Below are 20,988 nucleotides of genomic sequence, written 5' to 3'. Positions count from 1 at the left end.
CTCAGTAGTTGTGGTGCATGGGCTTAGTTGCTCTGCAGCATGTGGGATCTTCCCGGACCAGGGCTCGAACCCACGTCCCCTGCATTGGCAGGTGCATTCTTTTTTTTTTTTTTTTTTGTGGTACGCAGGCCTCTCACTGTTGTGGCCTCTCCCGTTGCGGAGCACAGGCTCCGGACGCACAGGCTCAGCGGCCATGGCTCACGGGCCTAGCCGCTCCGTGGCATGTGGGATCCTCCCAGACCGGGGCACAAACCTGTGTCCCCTGCATCGGCAGGTGGACTCTCAACCACTGCACCACCAGGGAAGCCCGGCAGGTGCATTCTTAACCACTGTGCCACCAGGGAAGTCCCTGTGTGTCTAATTATTAATGACAGTTGTTCACAGTCTTATGAAACCAGCTCTGAGGGTAACTTCAACAGTTACCACAGGAGAAATGTGCACCCTATCCTTTCTAATAATTCTAGTGACTAAAAGAAAGCAATTTAAAAACCAACCCTTTTCAAAAGGAAAACATATAAAAATTTTAAAAGGTAGATATCACAATCTAAGTCAAGATAATATTTCTATCTGTATTCAAGTGTTTGAAAATTAATTATAGAAATGAAGCAAAGTTGGATTTTTTCCCACACAGAGACAACTTAGGTCTATTTCTACCAAATCAAAGCAAGTTGAATGCAAGAATGCTCCAAGTTGACCATTTTAAGATGAAGTTAAAAATTAAATTGCAAAACCAAGTCACATTTTCTGACTTGGATAATAATTCAGGGTTAGATGTATTTGAATTCTAATGTTGTTGATTATTTATCGCAGGGTCCAGAGTCCTTCAAAAAATGACTCAGGGAAAAATCTTTTACACAGGAAGGTGTAATTTTCATCCCTTTCTTCTATATAATGGACTTAGATTATCCATGCTTAAATTCCCAAAGTGCAGACGGAACAGATTGGTTTTTTTCTCTTCTTATCTCATAATGAATATAATAAAACTTACCTGAAAGAATTGTGAGGAGGACATATAATAAACGCTTGAAAAATAGTAGCTTGGAGGACTTCCCTGGTGGTGCAGTAGTTAAGAACCCACCTGCCAATGCAGGGGACACGGGCTTGATCCCTGGTTTAAGAAGAACCCACAGGCCACGGAGCAACTAAGCCCGTGGGCCACAACTACTGAACCCGTGTGCCACAACTACTGAAGCCCGCACATCTAGAGCCCATGCTCTGCAACAAGAGAAGCCACCACAATGAGAGGTCCAAGCACCACAACGAAGAGTAGCCCCTGCTCGCCACAACTAGAGAAAGCCCACACACAGCAATGAAGACCCAACGCAGCCAAAAAAGAAAAGAAAAATAGTAGCTTGGACTCCCCAAGACCCAGCCACCTCCTTCAGAATCCTTGATCTCAGTAATAGACTTTGCCAGGGTCCCACTCCTCCACCAGAATGCTGGGAGGGGATTTACTCTCCCATGATATAGTCCAAGTAGGTATAAAGAGTCAAACTCAAAATCAAAAGGAGATCTCCTCAGGGGCCATAAACTAAGAACTAAGAAGGAACTTAAAATCAAAGTGATGAGCCAGAGCTTAAGCCAGGAGAGCTCAAAGAAATGCAGAACCAGGTTTAATTCTCCATGGCTGGAGACTGACTCTCATGCTCACATAGGGAAAGGTGTCTGGGTTGCAAGCACAGAGCGTGCAGGGAGCTGGAAATGAACTATCTACATAAAGCTGGAGATCTGAAGACATTGCTTCATCTCTGAGACAAAGACAAGCAGAACCATGTGCAAACTTGGAAAGCAGTGAGGATGTTTTCAACTGCATAGGCACATAGTTAAAAAGAAGTCAACATAAACTGAGAGAGGTTGGCTTCCACTGTGCCCGTGTGGGTGTTCCAAATACATGTTGCTTATTCTCCAAAGTGAGTTATAGTGTGGCCCATACCGCATGATAGCATGTACACAAATTTAGAAATGATACAAAGCATTATTTTATATAGTTTGTGAACATACCTATAGATAGTAAAAATAGAAAAATGTGGAGAAACCTCACTAAATTTATGTGAGACATATTATTGTTCGTGTGTGTGTGTGTGTGTGTGTAAAAGAGAAAGGATCAGGGAAAGCAATAGAGTGAAGTTCAACTTTATCTGTTATAGTTCAATATTTCAAAGAAAAAATTAAAATTTCAAAGAGAAAAAACAACAAAGAAGGGGAAAAAGTACTAAACTGCATTTAATTATAATATTCTCTTTCTTTTTTTAACCTTTTCAAAAGAGAACTAAAGTCATCGAAGACACAGTAAAGTAAAGTAAAAACCACACGCAAATGTCTGAACTAGAGGACGCATCTGAGGTTTTGAGGAGATACACCTGAGGAGAAAGGTCGAGAATCACAGGTTGGCAGAGAAGCAGGCAGAACTGCAGAGGGGGTTCAGATTCCGAGTACTCAAGTCACACTTTTCTGAAAATTTCCCCAAAGGCCACTTGGCAAGAAGCCTTCTCATTCAACTTCTAGTTTGATGAATCTCATTAATGATTACCGAATCAAGCCCCAGGTGGCAAAGCATCTTCAGCTGCCTGCTGGCAAAGCTGTGGAGGGAGAGAGCGTGAAGGAAGAGCAGGTTCTAAGTCGAAGTCCTTCCTCAGACACTAAGTAAGTCACTTACCTTGGTGTTGCTACGAAAGCTCTCCAAGTGTCCTTTCTGTGTAACAATTGGCAATTTTTGTATACCTCCCAAGTCGCAGGTTTTCTCATATTGACTTTTTAAAAAAAGTGAATGAAGATGTTAAAGCCTTATCTCCGTAACAAGGCAGAGAGAAGAGAGGTAGAAGCAGGAAGCTGAAGTATTGTCCCCGATGAGCCATAAGCTTTGAGAAAATGCCAACTGTGGAAGACATTTCCAAGAAACAGGCGCTCTAGGGAAATGTTTAAAGGCTGAGTTTTGGGAGTTTAATTTTGGGGCTTGTGCGCAAACATCAACTCTTTCATTTGCCAACGGGATGGGCTAGCTGAAAAGGGTCAGTAATAGCTCCATCTGGGGTTGATGTAAACTGCCTGGGTTAGTAGTTAATAACAGTAGCTATCATAATTTCTGTTGCAGCAACAGCTGGTGGGAGAAGAGCTGCAGAGTGGTTGTGAAGGAACACTTCAGATAAGAAAGCCTTGGCAGTCGCAGCGCCATCTCTTACATGAAGGTTCATTGCCCCCGCGAAGGTTGTGCAGGGCTTTTCCCCTGGGCAGATTGACAGCAGCAACAGGACTAGTGCCAGTGTCCTGAGGGACTCCATCCTTTTGTAATCAAGTTCGTGGCCTTAGTTTCCCACCCGGATCAATTAGGGTCCAGGGCTTTGACACAAGACAGGGCTGGGTGTGACTCTAGTCTAAGACAGCATCTAGAAGAATGCTGAGTAGGAACCAGTGAGATGGTGTGAAATTTAACCAAACTAAAATGGCTGGGTATAGAAGAAGAAATGTCGAGATGAGGCAATGGAACAGTCACCAGGGCCACCAGAAAACGGTAGGTGGGCTGAAGACAGTTGGAAGGAGGTGATCAGGGAGAGTCCTCAAGGCAGAGATGTAGAAGTTACAACTTTTTGATGACACTTGTGCCCTCACAGATGTATATGTATTGGTTGCACACCCCCAGCCTTTAAACCCAGTGGTCTCTGCAGGAAGGTAAACCTCAGTATAATTCCTTGTGAACACTGCTTTGAACCAGAAACATCTCAGGATGCCATATAGTCTCTGACTCAGGCAACCAGCAGTGTTTTCTGGACCAATAATGGAAAATAAGGTAGCTGTTAAAAAATATGTGTGCGTGTGTGTGTGTATACACACACATATACAAAACATATATAATATATAAATATATGTATGTAGTTTCTTTTGTATAGTCCTATGCCTTGGAGGCTAGCGGGAGTGGAATTGTATTACCCTTGCAACCTCACTGCCGGGGCATCCAGCCAGAAAACTTTCTTGAGGTCACCAACCTTCCCTGGAATTCAGATGTTCCCTGGGCAGCCACCTGCTCTCTGAACTTTCCCTTATGTGGATCCCTGTTTGTTGCCTATACTCACCCACCTGTTCAGCTGTGCGAGCGAATGCTTGTAAAACCTCCTGGGAGAATGATCTCTGTGTATTGAATATATGGTCACATCTGCTGGGACTGGGCACTCAGGTTTCCGAGACAAGGCATGCCTTGTTGTCTAGAACAGAGATAATAGAAAACTGGACGTAATCTAACATTCAGAATGTTCCAGTCCAAACAGTCCCACAGCAGGGGGATGGCAAAGTCTCACAGCCACAGAGTTACATTGACTGACATCATAACAGAACGTGGAAGTGAGAATAAATATCACTCATAGGGAAAAGGTGTTAATAAAAACAACATATTCCTGTTCAGCATTGCCAGGTTGTGCAAGACAACGCAGGTGGCCACATCTTTGTCTTTAGTAAAGTATCTCCCAAGCAACCTTTGCAATTAAAATCAGGGCAATTTCCCTGGGTACAAAAGGCCTAGTTGTTTCAATTGAAGTATACTTGATTTACAATGTTGTGTTAGTTTCACATTTAAAAGGCCTATTTTTGAAATGTTCTGGCCACACCAGGGAATTAGAATGCCCAGTGCCAAGATCTGAAGAGACACCTCTCCAAAGAAGATATATTGATAGCAAATAAACACATGGAAAGATGCTCAACCTCATTAGAGAAATGCAAATTAAAACCATGATGAGATATTACTACGCATCTTTTAGAATGTCTAAAACTAAAAAGACTGACCACATCAAATTGTTGAGTATGCAGAGGATCTGGAACTCTCTCATACACTGTTAGTGAGAGTGTAAAATGGTACAACCACTTTGGAAAACAATTCATCATTTTCTCAAAAAGTTAAACATATACTTACCATATGGTATGTATCCACTCCTAGGTACCACTCGTAAGTATTTATCTAAGAGAAATGAAAGCACGTGTCTAAACAAAGACCTGTACATGAATGTTCAGAGCATCTTTATTTGTAATGGCCATGAACGGCAAACAATACAATTTTCATCAAAAGATGAATGGATAAACAAATTGTGGTATAACCGTGCAATGAAATATTACTCAGCAATAAAAAGGAATGAAGTATTAACGTACACAACATAGATGAATTTCCTAATAATTATGCTGAGTGAAATAAGCCAGAAAAAAGTGAGGACATACTATATGATTCCATTTCTATCAAATTGCTAGAAAATGCAAGCTAATCTCTTGTTTCCAGGGGTAGAAGAGCAGGATGAATGGGCAGGAGCTGGGAAATGCTTCCGAGAAGTATTACAAAAGGACAGGATGAAACTTACAGGGGATAATGTATAAGTTACTATTCTGATTGCATTGATTGTCTCATGGGTATACATCCTTCAAAACTTATGGAATTGTACACTTTAAATAAGCATAGTTCATTGTCAGTTATACCTCAATGAAGCTGTTTAAGAAAAACAATGAATAAAAATAGAGAGGAGACATCCAAAGGCCACACTCTGAACTTGACCTGCACCCAAGTAGGATAATTATAACATGAAAAGAAAATAGAATTACATAGAAATGGAATCGTTTTAAAACCATGATTCCATAATAACTCTCTAAAAAGAAGGTATTAATGTAAGAAATGCTCATATAATAGTTATAACACAAAGAAGGATAGCATTATTAGGGATATTTTAAAAGTAAAATTTCAATATGTAGAGGGGAATAGACAGAAGTTTGCCCCATTTTTTAAAGGACATATGTCTTCCTACAAGGTTCGTTTATAGAAAGGATGGTTGGATTTGGGTCCTGAAAGTAGGGCAAGCAGTTGAGGGAAAGTGGGGTCAGGAATAGGAAAGACCAATCAACCCTGGTAACCCCACACTCTCACAAAGTGAGACAGAGAAGCAACATTGCTGGCCGTGTGCCACCAGAGAGGGTCTAACTTTATATCCTAAGGGGGCAGCCTATGGCATGTGCAGTAATGAAACTTTTACTGCACTAATGAAACTTTTAATTTTTATAAATGCTAAGAAGCCATGCCTTAGTTTGCAACACTGGTTTTAGACCGAGTCTAGTTAAGTGCCAGTGTTTAAATGTTTAAGAGGATATTATTTATTGAACCAACAACTTTGATTTATTAGTGGCATAAATAGTTACATGTTTTGAAACTTTTCCTTTAAGAGGTTTAACATTAATAAATTGAGCACTAAACATAGCACAAATATTGTAATTCTACACACAGTACCATACAAGAATCCCCTGGGGTATTAAAGATCTTAATATTGTATGTAGGAAAGATGTTTTACTTCTCTTATAAGCAGAAAGGTCAAGATCTCGGTGTTAGTTTTTTTTATAACACTGTAGACCTATCATCAACTTGTGGCCAAAAATGATCAGGGTTAGAATTGTATCATCCTGTATATATACACAATGGCATATTATTCAGCTATGAGAAAAAAGGATATCCTGCCTTTTGCAACAGCATGGATGGATACTGAACACATTATGCTGAATCAGATAAGCCAGACAGAGACAGACTAATACAGCATGATATCACTTATACGTGGAATCTTTAAAATGAAACATGTAAAAAAAACACAGAGAGTAAAACAGTGGTTACCAGGGGATGGAGGGTAGGGAGTAACATTGATGGTATTTAAGGGTACAAATTTGTACCAAGTACTAAAATAGCCATAGAGATTTAATGTACAGTTTATTGAACATAGGTAATAATATTGTACTAAGTATATAATGTGATAAATATCATCACAATGGCAACCGTTTTACAATATATAAATGTATCAAAGTAACACGAGATGTACACCTTAAATTTACACATTACATGTCAAATTTATCCAATTAAAACTTGTATCATCTCATTATACAAATTTGGTCTCCAATTATCGATGACACATGTTAGCGACACTCACAGTGGGTCAAACGGGGAAGCAGTGTGGGAGTCATCAGGGGTACCAGAAGCCAGGTTCTCAGGTGCAGTAGTGGATGCCAGAAGGAGACAGCTCCGCAGTGACCCACATCTGTAGTAGCTCCAACAACGATGGCAATAAACCACATAGCAACCACTTGCTGAGCGCCCGGCACGTGCAGTCTATTGAATCCTTACAGTCCTTGATGAAGGTGCTGCTGCCGCGCTGTTGTTGTCATTGTTCTTATTAAGAGCAGATGGGAAACTGAAACACACAAATTTGTTCCTGGTAGCACTCAGCACATTAGGTAAATCACAAGCCTGGATTTCAACTTAGAAATGCCTAGCTCCAAATCCAGCGCTCTCAAATTGGCACACAGTGAGTACTCCAGATCCTACATAATAAATGGTTCCACGCCTTAGGCACGGTACACCTGTTGTATTGAGCCAGGACTAGGTAATGATCCTCCTTATACCCCATCCAGATGGAACGGCACAGCTTCTGTTTGCCTGTTGCCCACTTTTTAAATGTTTCAAAGAAGTCTCATTTCTCGTGGCTGACACCTTGGATAACATATCACCCTGTAGGTGAAAAACAGTCATCAGGAGAGAAGAACGCAACGGCCACCATGACAGAATTGAGTCCCACGGCAGGGAAGTACTCCCAAGATGTACAAGGGGATGAGAAGCTCAGTCCTGGGAAAGGTAAACTCAACCTTCACTATGTGGTTTTAGGATTTTATGGTGGATTTTTACAATATCGTAATACAAAGAAATGAATTCATGTCTTTTAAGGTGTTTAATTGTTTTTTAAAAATCAAGTGCTATTAATGTACATTTCTAAAAAAGTATTTTATTTTTGATGATTACCTCCTAATCTTAGTCCATATGCACTTGCGTTCTTGATAAATGCTACCAAATCGTCTACACATAGTATTGTGTATTCTGCTTGTTATTGCATGTAATATTGTAAGCATAATTGTATTGCTTAAGTAAAGTATAAAAAATTATTTACAGAAACCTCAAAAAATCAAGATATGAAAAAAGATGTTACTAAGCTTAATGTAACCACTGTAATTTGTTTTTATTGCCTTCGTTTACATGTATATTTTATATAGTTCTGTGCTGTATATATTATGTTGTATGTTTTGGACCACACATACTTTTCAATTTGCTTTATAATGCAATCATTATTCTTAAAGGATACATATTATTATTCAAATATATCCAATAGATAAAGTATTATTTACCTGAAAAATCCCTGTGGTTGGATATTTAAGTTGTGGAGTTTTGGGGGTTTTTGCTTACCTATCATACAGATAGATTAATTGATAGATATAGTTATATAGATATAACATATCTATCTATCTATCTATATATCTCATGATATCCTGTAACATAACACTTGTCTACAGTTGGAATTATTACTTCCTCAGGGCTTTTTCCTAAGAAAAAAATTTTAAGCAATGGTTATAAATACTTCATTTCCATTGGTCACTAAAGAGACCTTAGTTTTTAATCTGAAAAATAGTGTGGCCACATAGAGAATTTTGAGCAGAAAATGGCGTGATCAAATTTATGGTATGACTAGAGCACTCCAAATGCTGTAATGAGAGTAGACTGGAAGCAGGAAGTCAAGTTGAAGGCTATTGCAAAAATCTAGGCAAGAGATGTTGGTAGCTAGAACCACATGGAAGAGCCTTTAAACAAAAAGATAACAGTGGCCCTGGTGAGAAGTGGTTGAATTCTACATACATTTTGAGTGTAAAGAAAGCAGTATGTTCTAGATAGACTGGATGTAGACTGTGAAAGAAAGAAATCAAGGATAAATTGCAAAGTGTTTGGAAGGATGGAATTTCTATCACCTGAGTTGGGAAGGAATTTGGGTGGAGCAAGATTGGGAGGGGGAGTTTAGTTTTGGATCTATTAAGTTTGATTTGTTGATTAGTTGATCAATTGATTTTTAGTTGAGCAAAAAATGATGCATCTTAAATCAATGACAACTTCAATTTGACAAAAGGCAGTATTATTGTATTATATACTGAGCTTTTAAATTTTAAGACATGAGATGTTGTACCAACATTATTTTTCATATATTTGAACTAGACACGGGAAACAAATAACTTTTAAGAACACATGTAGTAGCCTGTAGGGAACGCTTAATATGCAGCAAGCACCAGACTAAGCCTTTTAAATACAGCCTCTAGTGGATCTTTCAGCGATCTCATGAGGCAGGTGTTCACCCCACCCATTTGTGAGCCATTAGTCTCCTGGTTTGCTGATACTTGCTTTCTGTAGCCTTTGGCCTCTAGGATCCCAAAGCAAGCTGGGGAGATCAGAGGCCAAAGAACTGATAAATTATTAGTTGATTTGATTGACATAGGAAGTCATCACCCAGCTCCAAAAAAGAAAGGAAAACCTTTACAAAGATATTATTTTTTAGCTCCTCGCTCTAATTACAGTACACTTACAAGTTTCTTCCAAATTCTTCCCTCCCCACTACATTCACTGCAAAGATCTGTGTTCTACTTAAGAAGAGAGTATGGTCTTGAGGGAAAGGCTCTTTTGTAAACCTCAAGGCACCTCTTTTCTTGAAGCTTTGAAGACTTCTTGATGATGCATGGTGTTGTTCTCCTCTCCTACACCATAGAGCCATACAAACCCCACAGATGAGTGCACTCGGATTGTGGCAAAGGTATTCTCATGGAATCATCTGGGACAAAATAAAAGCCACTGTACACATGCAGTGTTTAAGAGCATAGACACTTGAGCTATACTATTAGCTGACCTCTCTGCACCTGTAAAATTGGAATAGTAGTAGTAGCTGCTTCATAGGATTATTGTGAGGATTAAATGAGTTAATTCTCAGTCATCATGTTACATAACCTATCAGAAACATCTGACACACCTACTGACTCCCTCCTCCCTGTAGCCCTTTTCCCCTTGACTTCCAGGACACCACACTTTCCTGGTTTTCTTCCCAGTTTCCATTGACAGTTTCTTCCCATTTATCCAACCTCTAAGCATTGGAGAGCCCTAGAGTCAGTCCTTGGTTATCTTCCCTATTTATTCTCATTTCCTAAATACCATGGCTTCAAGTATCATCTTGAATGTTATTAACTCCCAACGTTTTGCCTCAGCCTCTATTCTAAACTCTAGAGTTTTATATGCAACAATATTCTCAACATCTCTTGTGTCCTTAAAAGGCATCTTTGTCTTAACTGTCCAATAATAAGCTCTTTATCATCCCACTGCCCCCAAACCTGCTTTTTCTGCAGAACTCTCTTCCTCATTGAACAGCAACTCCATTCTTCCAGCTGTTTAGAACAAGAACCTCTCTAATGCCCTTCCCTCACCCATCTGTAAAATTGAAACCAAGATTCAGTTATTCCCCTACTGCAATCTATCTGGGATCTTATCACATCTTAGTTCCTCTACTGCTACCACCCTAGTTCACGGTTCTTCACTTCTTTTCTGGATTGTTGCAATAGTTTCTTCCTGGCAATAGCCGTCTTTCCTGGAAGTACAAAAACAGATTATTTTAATTTTGTGCTCATTTCTTTTTCTGTTATTTTTTCACTTTCACTATATTTTTTCATAGTTTGTCAGTGTCAATTTTTCTCTAATGAGAAAATCTTTCTAGAGGTTTAATTTCAAAATTTAAATGAAAGTTTGCCCTCACTGACTGAGACATATGAGAAGAATAAGAAATCTATACCAATGAACAACTCCTTCAATGTTTAAAATTTACATTATATATGTATATAATATAGTACATATAATATAAATTATATAATTTAAATATGTATACTATACATATTTCATTTATACGTATATATTTACTTTTACTATATATATTCTATATATCCATATCTATATATATTTAAATATGAGTAATTTCATCAACCATAGAATACAGTAACCTAGGGATGGGAGAGACAAAATTGCAGGAAGAACAGAACACCCCAGAACAAGTCAGGGTCTATAAAGCTGTGGTATAAAACACGCTTTGACTCAACTCAGTCATTTTCTGCTTTTGGAATCTTTCTTTCCCAAAGCCGATAGAAGCGCCACTTAAATCATCAGGTGATGCCTTTCTGTATTATAACCTGTGAAAAATAAATGATGGTTCAATAAAGAAAGCACTAATATAATGTCATAATATTTCTAGCTCCAAGCTTATGTTCCACTCGCTATGGAATAGCCTTCATCACACGTCTCTGCAACTTCATAATAATGGCACAAAATATTATCATGAACATCACCATGGTAACCATGGCCAACAGCACAAACCATCAGTCCCAGTTTAACAGCTCCACTGAGGGGCTGCCTGTTGACTCATTTGATGACCCAAATAATTCCCCAAAAAGTCTTCCTGCCTTTGACCCAAATAAGTCCCCAAAAAGTCTTCCTGCCTTTGACCCAAATAAGTCCCCAAAAAGTCTTCATGTCCTTTGTGACATGACTTTTAGTTATTTTCCCCAAGTTGTCATGTGTGATTTGACTTTGCTTATAATGCTTTTTGCCATTTTTTAAAAATACATTTTTATGTAGTCAAATTGATCATTCTTTTCTTTTATGGTTTCTGGGTTTGAGTCATAGTTAGAAATGTTACAAAAGCATCCAACCTGGCTTTTAATGAATATGTATGGTTTCATTTTTTATATTTAAATTTTTGACATATTGGAGTTTATACTAGTGTTCAGTGTGAGGCATGAATCCAACTTAATTTTCTTTGGAATTGCTCTCAGTTGTCCTGAGAACTGCTTTCTGATAATGATCTGTCTGGACAGTGTACTTGGAATGAATATTCTGGAGGAAGAAAGCTTCAGTTACATTGAGTCAAAATGAAAAATGGAAAGAGTAGGGCTGACCAACTGGAAATTGCCAAAGTATGGGTGCTGGGTAAGGAGAGAAGGGTAGGAGAGCCAGGGATTCTTCAAGGCCAGAAAACGAGTCACGTGCATACACATACACACCCTGCCTGACCTTATGCCTCTCTAGAGCCCTTCACAACCCTGGACGATTAGTCTTTGTCATCTGAGCTCATATCCTCTGATAGGGGAATGGAGGCCCCAGTTTGGACTAAGGAAACTCACTTTGGTTATCAGAGCTGACTAAGGGATACCCTCAAATATAAATAAGGATTGGCTAGGCTTCCCTGGTGGCGCAGCGGTTGAGAGTCCGCCTGCCGAGGCAAGGGACACAGGTTCATGCCCCGGTCTGGGAAGATCCCACATGCCGCGGAGCGGCTGGGCCCATGAGCCATGGACGCTGAGGCTGGGCGTCCGGAGCCTGTGTTCCGCAATGGGAGAGACCACAGCAGTGAGAGGCCCGTGTACCGCAAAAAAAAAAAAAAAAGATTGGCTTTTCCAAATCGTCAAACATTTGAAGGAAATCAAGGGCATGAAAGAGAGAAACCAAACTCAAAAACTGCAAGAACTAACCCCAATGAAAAAGGAATTGAAAGCAGATTTTAAATAATTAACAAATAACATCAGAGAGATCCACGGGAATATGTGTAGATGATATTCATTTTAAAAGAACACACTGCTATAAAAAACAGTTGCTGAGACTTCCCTGGTGGCACAGTGGTTAAGAATCCACCTGCCAATGCAGGGGACACGGGTCCAAGCCCTGGTCTGATTTTTTTTTTTTTAACTGTGAGATCAGGAAAGCCCTTCTAAGCAAAGGAGTAAATCTAGAAGTCATTACAGAGGAAACTTACAGATCTGACCCCATGAAAACTCACAACTGCTAGGTTACAAAAGACACCATAAACAAAGTTTAAATCGGGAGAATAGAATTGCAGCCAGCATGACAGACAGAGGGTTATTATTCACAACACATAAAGATTCTATAAATTGAGACAAAGTTAAACAAGTGAAAGAAACAAAAAAAAAAAGATTATGAACAGTTCACAAAAGAAATAAAAATGAAAAAAATGTTCAACTGCACTATAAAAAGAAAAACTTATATACTGTTTTGCATTCATATTTGGAAAACTGGGAGCTTTGAGGATGTCCAATGTTGTCAAGAGATGAGGAAAACAATCTTTGTTGGCAGTTTAATTTAGTATGGCCTTTTAGCAGCATACTTCAGCTGTTCTGTCAAAAAAATGCACAGTCTTTGGTTTAGCAAGCCTACGTCTGTTATTTTACTGTACAGAAATAAATTATGTTTAAGTTCAGAAGTGATAATTAAGTTTATGTTCATAAGTAACAACTAGGTAGCATCTGCAGTGACATGGAAATATTTACAAGCCCAATTGTTAAATAAAAAATAAATGTCACAGGACAATAGGTACATTATGGTCCTGCTTATTTAAAATTAATAATAACTCACATACATATATATAAAAGTTGACAAGTTGATGTTAATGTTCATCTGGAAAATTTAAAAAAACATAATAGTCTAGTTTTGAAGAAGTTGTAAAAGGGATATGTGCCTCACTATATATGAGAATACTCGGTAAAGCCATGGAAATTAAAACAGTGCTATTAGCACATTAATAGACAAATCTATCTAACTTTCTGTCTACATATTACATAAATGCATTTACCAAGAGATGCATGTATGTATAGATATACATTATGTATGTGTGCAGAGAGGAAACTGTATGTGATTATACATCATATAATAAATTGTAGCTGTTGGTTAACATTCGAGTGGGGATGGATTGGGGGGCACGTGAGGGGAACCTTGGTTCTTTGCAGTAATTTACTTTTACAATAGCATATGTTATATGAATTGTGTAATTAAAAATTAAAATAACATAAAAGGAAGCATGGTTGTCATCTGCAATGTTACTAGGGAACTGCCAGAAAAATGGGTCCTCAGGAGAACATATGAACTCAATCACAAGTTTGAAGTCCATATATTCTACTATGCTTATCTCTTTATGGTGATACTGCTCTGTAACATGTCATCTGTCATTCTGTAGGCATCTATCAGGTGGCAGTCCAGAGCCCCACAGCTTATTCTCTCTTTGCAGGAATGATGCTGGGAAGCTGCATTGCCATCTTCCTGGGTGGCATCATCAGTCAAGCCCTTGGGTGGCCTTTTGTCTTCTATATCTTTGGTAAGCTGCTGTCTCCCCACTCCTAGGTTTTCATATTCAGGGAGATTCTTCTGAGTATCTATCTGTGTGTACTTTTCTGGAGGAAATGAATCGAGACAGAAAGATCCTAGTAAAAGAAAATGTCTTAATATAATAGTAGGGAAGAATTAACTTGTACCATCAAAGGATTTGGAAGTCCTCCTGCCTATGATGCTGTTAACCTGCCATGATGCATTATTAACACCAAGTGATTTGGCAGAATCTGCTGCCCTAGCAGGCAGTAGGGGACAGACTTGCAGAGGGGTGGTTTGTGAGAGACAGAAGTATCAGAGTTGAGGAGATGGAGGTAAGAGCCCTGAGAAAGTAAGGCAGGTAGAGCTCACAGGAAAGAGTGCCTAACAGGAGACAACTGCACACAGAGAAAACCCTGGCTATCTGCAGAGTCCCCCTTGATACTCACCAGAGCACTGATTAGAATACCTGTGTGGAGACATCATCTGAGGCCGGTGGGGGGCGGGGGTGTGTGTGTGCCGGAAATCATTGGAAAAATTTAAAGAATAGTGCCCAGTACTTATAGAGAATCAGGGATAGTGCCTGTTTTCACAAGACAGAATGAAAAACTGTATAATTCTTGGGCCATTGGGCAGAATCCTAATAAATGTCTTTCCTCAATAGTGAGAAATAATTAGCTCTAGAGGACACACTATTGTGCATCCCTCTAACAAATGATGATGACCAGACCCAAAGGGTCAGTGTTTCCATGTAATTTAACTGTACCCCAAACAAAGCTCAAAAATACTTATAGGAACACAAAAATATTCAGCACCCAACAAGATATAATTCGTGATGTCTGGCTCAAGGCATAGGTTACCAGGTATGGACAAAGGCAGGAAAACACAATCCATAATAGGGAGAATAATCAATCAATCAAAACCAGCCCAGAACTGACACAGATGTTAGAATTAGCACACAAGGATAGTTACTATAACTATAACTTTATTTGTTCAAAATTTAAGTAGAGACATGCAAAATATATTTTTAAAGACCCTAAGTCAAACTTCTAGAGATAAAAACTACAATATAAGGATTGAATTAATGACAGATGATACAACAGAAGGAAAGATTAATGACATTAAAAGTAGCAATAGAAACCATCCAGAATGACCTACACAGAGAAAAAAGTAATAATAAAATGAGAACATAAGTAAGGTGTGTAGTATCCAAAGGAGAGGAGTGGGATGGGGGAGCAGAAAGAAACCTTTGAAGAAATGATGGCTGAAAGTTTTCCAAGTTTGTTGGAAACTATAAACTCACAGATCCAAAAAAGTCAATGAATCTCAAGCAAAGGAAATATGAAGAAACCTGTACCAAGTTATACCATAATAAAATGGCTCAAAACCAGTGATAAAGATGAAATCTTAAAAGCAGCCAAAGTTTAAAATTAGAGAGAGAAGAACAAAGATACGATGACTGCAGCTTTCCCATCAGAAGCAATAAAAGCAAGAAGGCAGTGGAACAACATCTTTCAAATACTGCAAGAAAAAAGAAAATAAATCTGTTAACATAGAATTCTAGAGACAAAAACAACTTTTCAAAAACAAAGGCAAAATAAGGACATTTTTAGACATACAAAAGTTGAAAGAATCAGAAATTTAAATTAAAGAGAACAGTACCATTTTCAATAGCATCAAAAAATAGATAACAGTGCTAAATTTGACAAGAGATGTGAAACATGCACTGAAAACTAAATTATCATGAAAATAAAAAGATCCTAGAATAGCCAATTTTGGAAATTAATGACAACGTTGTAAGACTAACACAGCCTGATGTCAAGGTATATTATAAGATTACAGTCATCAAGACATTGTGGTATTGGCATAGAGACAAACAGATCACTGAAACAGAATACAGTCATAAATAGACTTACACATTAATGATAAACTGATTTTTGACAAAGATGCAAAAACAATTCAATGGAGAAAGGATAGTCTTTTTAACAGATGGTGCTCAAAAAAAAAAAAAGAATTTTGATCCATATCTTGCACTCTATACAAAAACTCAAAACGAATGTTGGAGGTAATTGTAAGATCTGAAATTATCATTCTTTTAAAAGAAAACATATGAGAAAATCTTTGCTCTTTATTTAGGCAAAGATTTCTTAGCTATGACACCAAAGAAAATACTTGCAAAACACATATACAATAAGGACTTTTATCCAGAGTGTGTAAATAATTCTCAAAACTCAATAACAAAGCAAAAACCCAATTTAAAAATGGGCAAAGACACCTCACTAAAGAGGATAGGGAGAGGGAAAATAAGTATGTGAAAAGGTGGTCAACTCAACATCCTTAGTCATTAGGGAAATGCAAATAAAAACAATGAGCTACCTCTGCACACCTATTAGAATGGCTAATTGTGACATAATAAGAAATATATAGATATGGTTTCTGCCACCAGTTCCTGACACAGAGCTAAAACTCTTGTAATTTTGTGGTGAGTGGTAGGGATGATAGGAGCATCTAAGCAGAGTTCCTAAATCCCTTGGAATTTCTTGAGTTATAGGAACATCTTTTGTCTAATGAGGCGACTCTTGGTATCCTCCTGGATAGCTTCAGGCTAGAGGCCACCAGAAAGACCAAGCGGTGATTAGAAGCTTGGAACTTTTAGCCCCAACTTCCATCCTCCCAGGAGGAGAGGGTGCATCAGATTGTGTTAATAATCAATTATGGCGACATGATACAGCCTCCATAAAAATCCCTAAACTATGGGGTTCTAAGAGCCTCCAGGTTGGTGAACACATCCACATGCTGGGACGGTAGCATATCCCCAACTCCACAGGGTCAGAAACTCCTGCACTCAGGACCGATCCAGACTTCACCCTATGTATCTCTTCATCTGGGTGTTCATCAGTATCCTTTATCATATTTTTGATAATAAACCAGTAAACATAAATGAATATTTCCCTGACTTTTGTGAGCTATTCCAGCAAATTAGCAGACTAAGAGGGAGTTGTGGGAACCTCTGAATTTGTAGTAGAGTTGAACAGAAGTGTGGGTAATTTGAGGACTCACTACTTGCAATTAGTATCTGAAGTAGGGGGCAGCCTGTGTGACTGAGCCCTTACTCTGTAGGGTCTGTGCTAAGGCCAGATAGTGTCAGAACTGAGCTAAACTGTAGGATGTCAGGTTGGTGTCTGTAGAGAATTAGAGAATTTCTTAGTGTGAAAACCCCACACATTTGATGTCAGAAGGGTTGTGAGCAGAGAAATCGTTTTCCTTTATTAGTATTAAAAAGGTTGAGATATCAAGTGTAGTACCATTTTTGTGTACACAAATAATCAAGAAATCTAAAGGAATGGGTTCTAGAAAGCTGTGATATTCATGTGAGTATTTTGAGAAATGGGAAGAAGATATTAAGAGCAAGAGCTTTTCCCAGGAACCACACCAGAAAATAACCCAATGTAAAAATATTCACACAGAAGTTTACCAATTTTACCTCTGCTGGCAGGAGGTGTTGGCTGTGTCTCCTGCCTTCTCTGGTTTGTTTTGATTTATGATGACCCTGTCACTCACCCATGGATAAACATCACAGAAAAAGAATACATCATATCCTCCTTGGCCCAACAGGTACACATAAAGACTCTGACCTTCTCCAGAGATCTTGTATCAGCATCTGGATTTATCAGGGTGACTAAGGACCTGTGAGCATGTCTCAGATCTTACTATTCTAATCAGTAAATTTGTTTTCAAGTCAGCTCTTCTAAGCAGCCTCTTCCCATCAAAGCTATGGTCAGATCTCTACCCCTCTGGTCCTTGTGTTTTTGCTGTTTCAGCCATCAATGGTTAATTAACATAATGGTTGTATACACACCAACTTACATCAGCTCTGTGTTCAATGTTGATATCAGAGATGTGAGTATATTTCCCTCCACCCGTTTCTCCTGTTTGCATGACTCTCGAATTACTCTGCCTTCACAAATCATCTCATCTAGAAAAATTTATCTTTTATTACCAAGAGATAATGTAACAGTCATGTGCGTAGCTTTTCTGAGGGTATGATGGAAGAGGCTGCTGATTTTCTTAGCAAAGTATGATTTCAGAGTTGTCGGTATGATTATTAGTGCTTTATCAATACAAGGTGTGATCTCACAGCCTTTATTATGATGGTTTACTCAAGTTTTTCCCCTCAGAGTGGCTTCCTGTCTGCCCTTCCTTTTATTTTTGCCTGGGTCGTTGGCATCCTGGGAGGTTACCTGGCAGATTTCCTTCTGACCAAGAATTTTAGGCTTGTTACAGTGAGGAAAATTGCCACAGTTCTAGTTAAGAATAGGACCAAAAGCTCTGATAATTCATAAGGGATACAACAGCCAAAGATGTATCTTGGTAAATTCATCTGTTCCTCGTTCCATAGGATGTCTCCCCTCTTCAGCATCCCTTGTGGTTCTGCCATACGTTGCCTCCAGCTATATCACAGCAGTGAGCCTTCTGACGCTCTCCTGTGGACTAAGCTTGTTTAGTCAGCCAGGGATCTATATCAATGCCTTAGATATTGCTCCAAGGTAGGACTATAATTTCCACTCTCATTATCATATTTCCTGAAAAAGATTTAGCCTGCAGCCTTCCGGGAGCCCCAAACTTTGTGAAATTATAAATCATGGGCAAGGACCACTGATAGCCTGTGGCCATTTTTTCAAGTATGTGGGAGGAGGGTGTTGTTGATTTGTCTCAGTACCTTTCATTGAATATACACAGAGAGAGTCCTTTTTGACATAATTACTATATGATGGATTCATATGCTAAGCAGGGCTGAAGTGTCTATGGATCTAGCCTGAAACATTCCTGTCACCTACAGGCATTCCAGCTTTCTCATGGGAGCCTCGAGGGGAGCACAGGTAACTGCTATCCTGGCACCCACTGTCAGTGGATTTCTTCTCAGTCAGGTAAAGTTTTCTTGTTAAGGATTCTTAAAACACTCTGCTGAATCCATTCATAAAGGTAATAGCATAAAAAAAAGTTTTCACATTTTGGATAATAAAATTAAATTGTGGGTAACTTTGTCATGAAGATCAACTTGGCAAAGAAAAATATAAAAGGATTTCCTTCATGACCTCAGTCTTTACTTATTCTGAAACCAAAGCACTCACTAGTGATCCACTGGTAATATCCAGTCTTTGAAATCACACAGCCACATAGATGTCCTGTGAGAAGATGATGAATCCATGCATATATGCAACTTGCCATGTCTTCTGCAACACTTGGAAATTTTCATTTGCATAACCATGCAAAAGCAAAGAGATAATAAAATCAAATATGTTTAAGTGCCTGATACATGCAGGTATTATTATAGGTATTTCATATGCAGTAATCTCATTTAATTATTGATTCTCCCACCAATTATGAAAATGAAACATTATTGTCCTCATTTCCTGATGATTAAAATCTGATAGAATATGTCTTTCCACTAAGAGGGTGTAGAATTGGAATTCTCCTAACTTAGACCTATCTAGCTCCAAAGCCCTCAATCTTCTTCTTGCAAGATTCTTCTTGCACTGCAAGAAGAAATATTATCAGCATATGTATAGTCATGATTCGCACAAAAGAGAAAATGTATGGCACTTTGATAAATAGGGACAAATACAATTCTGGAGGTTAATTGCAACGGTCCTTAAGTCCATTTTATGAAGAACATTCTGAATCCATTTTGAAATTCTTTCCATCAAACTATTAAGCTGTGTTCAGGAAATGAATTTCTACATGAAAACCCACTGGTGAACATTGTCTTCTAAACTATTAATGAGTTTCATAGAAAAAGGGATGAAAGGGGTAATATTTACTTGAAGTTTTGTCTCCTCAGGACCCTGAATTTGGGTGGAGGAATGTCTTCTCCTTGTCATTTGCCGTTAACACATTAGGACTGATCCTCTACCTTATATTTGGAAAAGCAGATGTCCAAGACCGGGCTAAAGAGAGGAAACTCACTCGTTTATGAAGGTAAAGAAAAATGATTTCATCTATGGTTATAACCAGAGAAGCACTATTTAATTTTTTTTAATTTTTATTTTATATTGGAGAATAGTTGATTTACAATTTTTTTATTTTTATTTTATGGTGGAGTATTAAATTTTTAATTCTATGCCATTTTTCCTTCTTAGTTACCCCACCTTGGATGGAAAATCATTAGGCACCTTATTTCATAAACGAGAAGCCTTCAGTGATGAAAATACCAACAGAAAAAGTTTTCTTTGCTGTAGCTCTTTTCAAATCTGAGATCAGTTCTTTATTTTACTCAGATTTCATTTTGAGAAAAATATAAGATGAATGAAAATTCAAATAAAATGATAGCCAAGAACATGTCATCTTCATAGAGTTAACAATGAATTCAGAGGAGCTGCTCTATGGGAGCCAGCAGGCTAGATTCACAGTTTTTGAATCTCTAAACAGGAAACTATGTTTTGAAACTCTTAATCGAGGGCAGTAACCTCCCTAGGGCAATGATTCCTCCTACTTGTGAAAATGAATATTAATTTATATATTTGTTGGGCTGGATATTGTCCATGTGTTCCTCCCTTTGTGTGCTCCACTCTCCTGCATCCTGCTCGGGCCCCAGGAGGCTGACCTGAGTGGTTTGCATCCCACACTTTCTTGTCCACTGCCTCCTGCTGGATTTTCAGTGGAGACAGACGAGTGAGGATAGGGAGCATTTATCTCTAAAGTTCCTCCTCGTGGGGACTGCAGGTGGCTGATCCTTCCTGTATAGTTCACAGCTCCTAGCAGACAGCCCTCTCCACATAGTCTGGTAATTTCTCTCTTCCCATGTCCCATCAAACCTTTTTTGGCCTTTATGTTGCAAGTTCTGGGATTCTCAAGAATTATCTTGTGGTTTCCTTCCCACCTTCCCAATCCTGTGTAAATTGTCTCATTTAACACTCCTCAAATTACCCAGTATGAGTCTCTTATGTTTCTCCTTCTAGGATCAAACCTAATTTCAGTAGTTAAGTCAT

The 20,988-nt window shown here is 38.6% G+C and overlaps 1 protein-coding gene across 1 annotated transcript; it reads left to right on the top strand.

Moving 5' to 3' along the window:
* Positions 1-7,193: 7,193 nt before the first annotated feature.
* SLC17A3 (solute carrier family 17 member 3) lies at positions 7,194-20,959 on the top strand. The gene is given in 10 exon segments (XM_067755464.1): positions 7,194-7,633; positions 11,100-11,333; positions 13,872-14,009; positions 17,496-17,614; positions 17,723-17,899; positions 18,178-18,304; positions 18,396-18,546; positions 18,840-18,927; positions 19,842-19,978; positions 20,140-20,959. Coding segments are annotated over 9 exon segments (1,389 nt in total). The 5' UTR covers positions 7,194-7,413; the 3' UTR covers positions 19,977-19,978; positions 20,140-20,959.
* The last annotated feature ends 29 nt before the right edge of the window (positions 20,960-20,988 follow it).

The sequence above is a fragment of the Pseudorca crassidens genome, chromosome 10 (genome assembly GCF_039906515.1).
Source record: "Pseudorca crassidens isolate mPseCra1 chromosome 10, mPseCra1.hap1, whole genome shotgun sequence".
NCBI lineage: Eukaryota > Metazoa > Chordata > Mammalia > Artiodactyla > Delphinidae > Pseudorca > Pseudorca crassidens.
The sequence above is the reverse complement of the archived record's forward strand: the minus strand, read 5'-3'. Positions and strand labels throughout refer to the sequence as shown.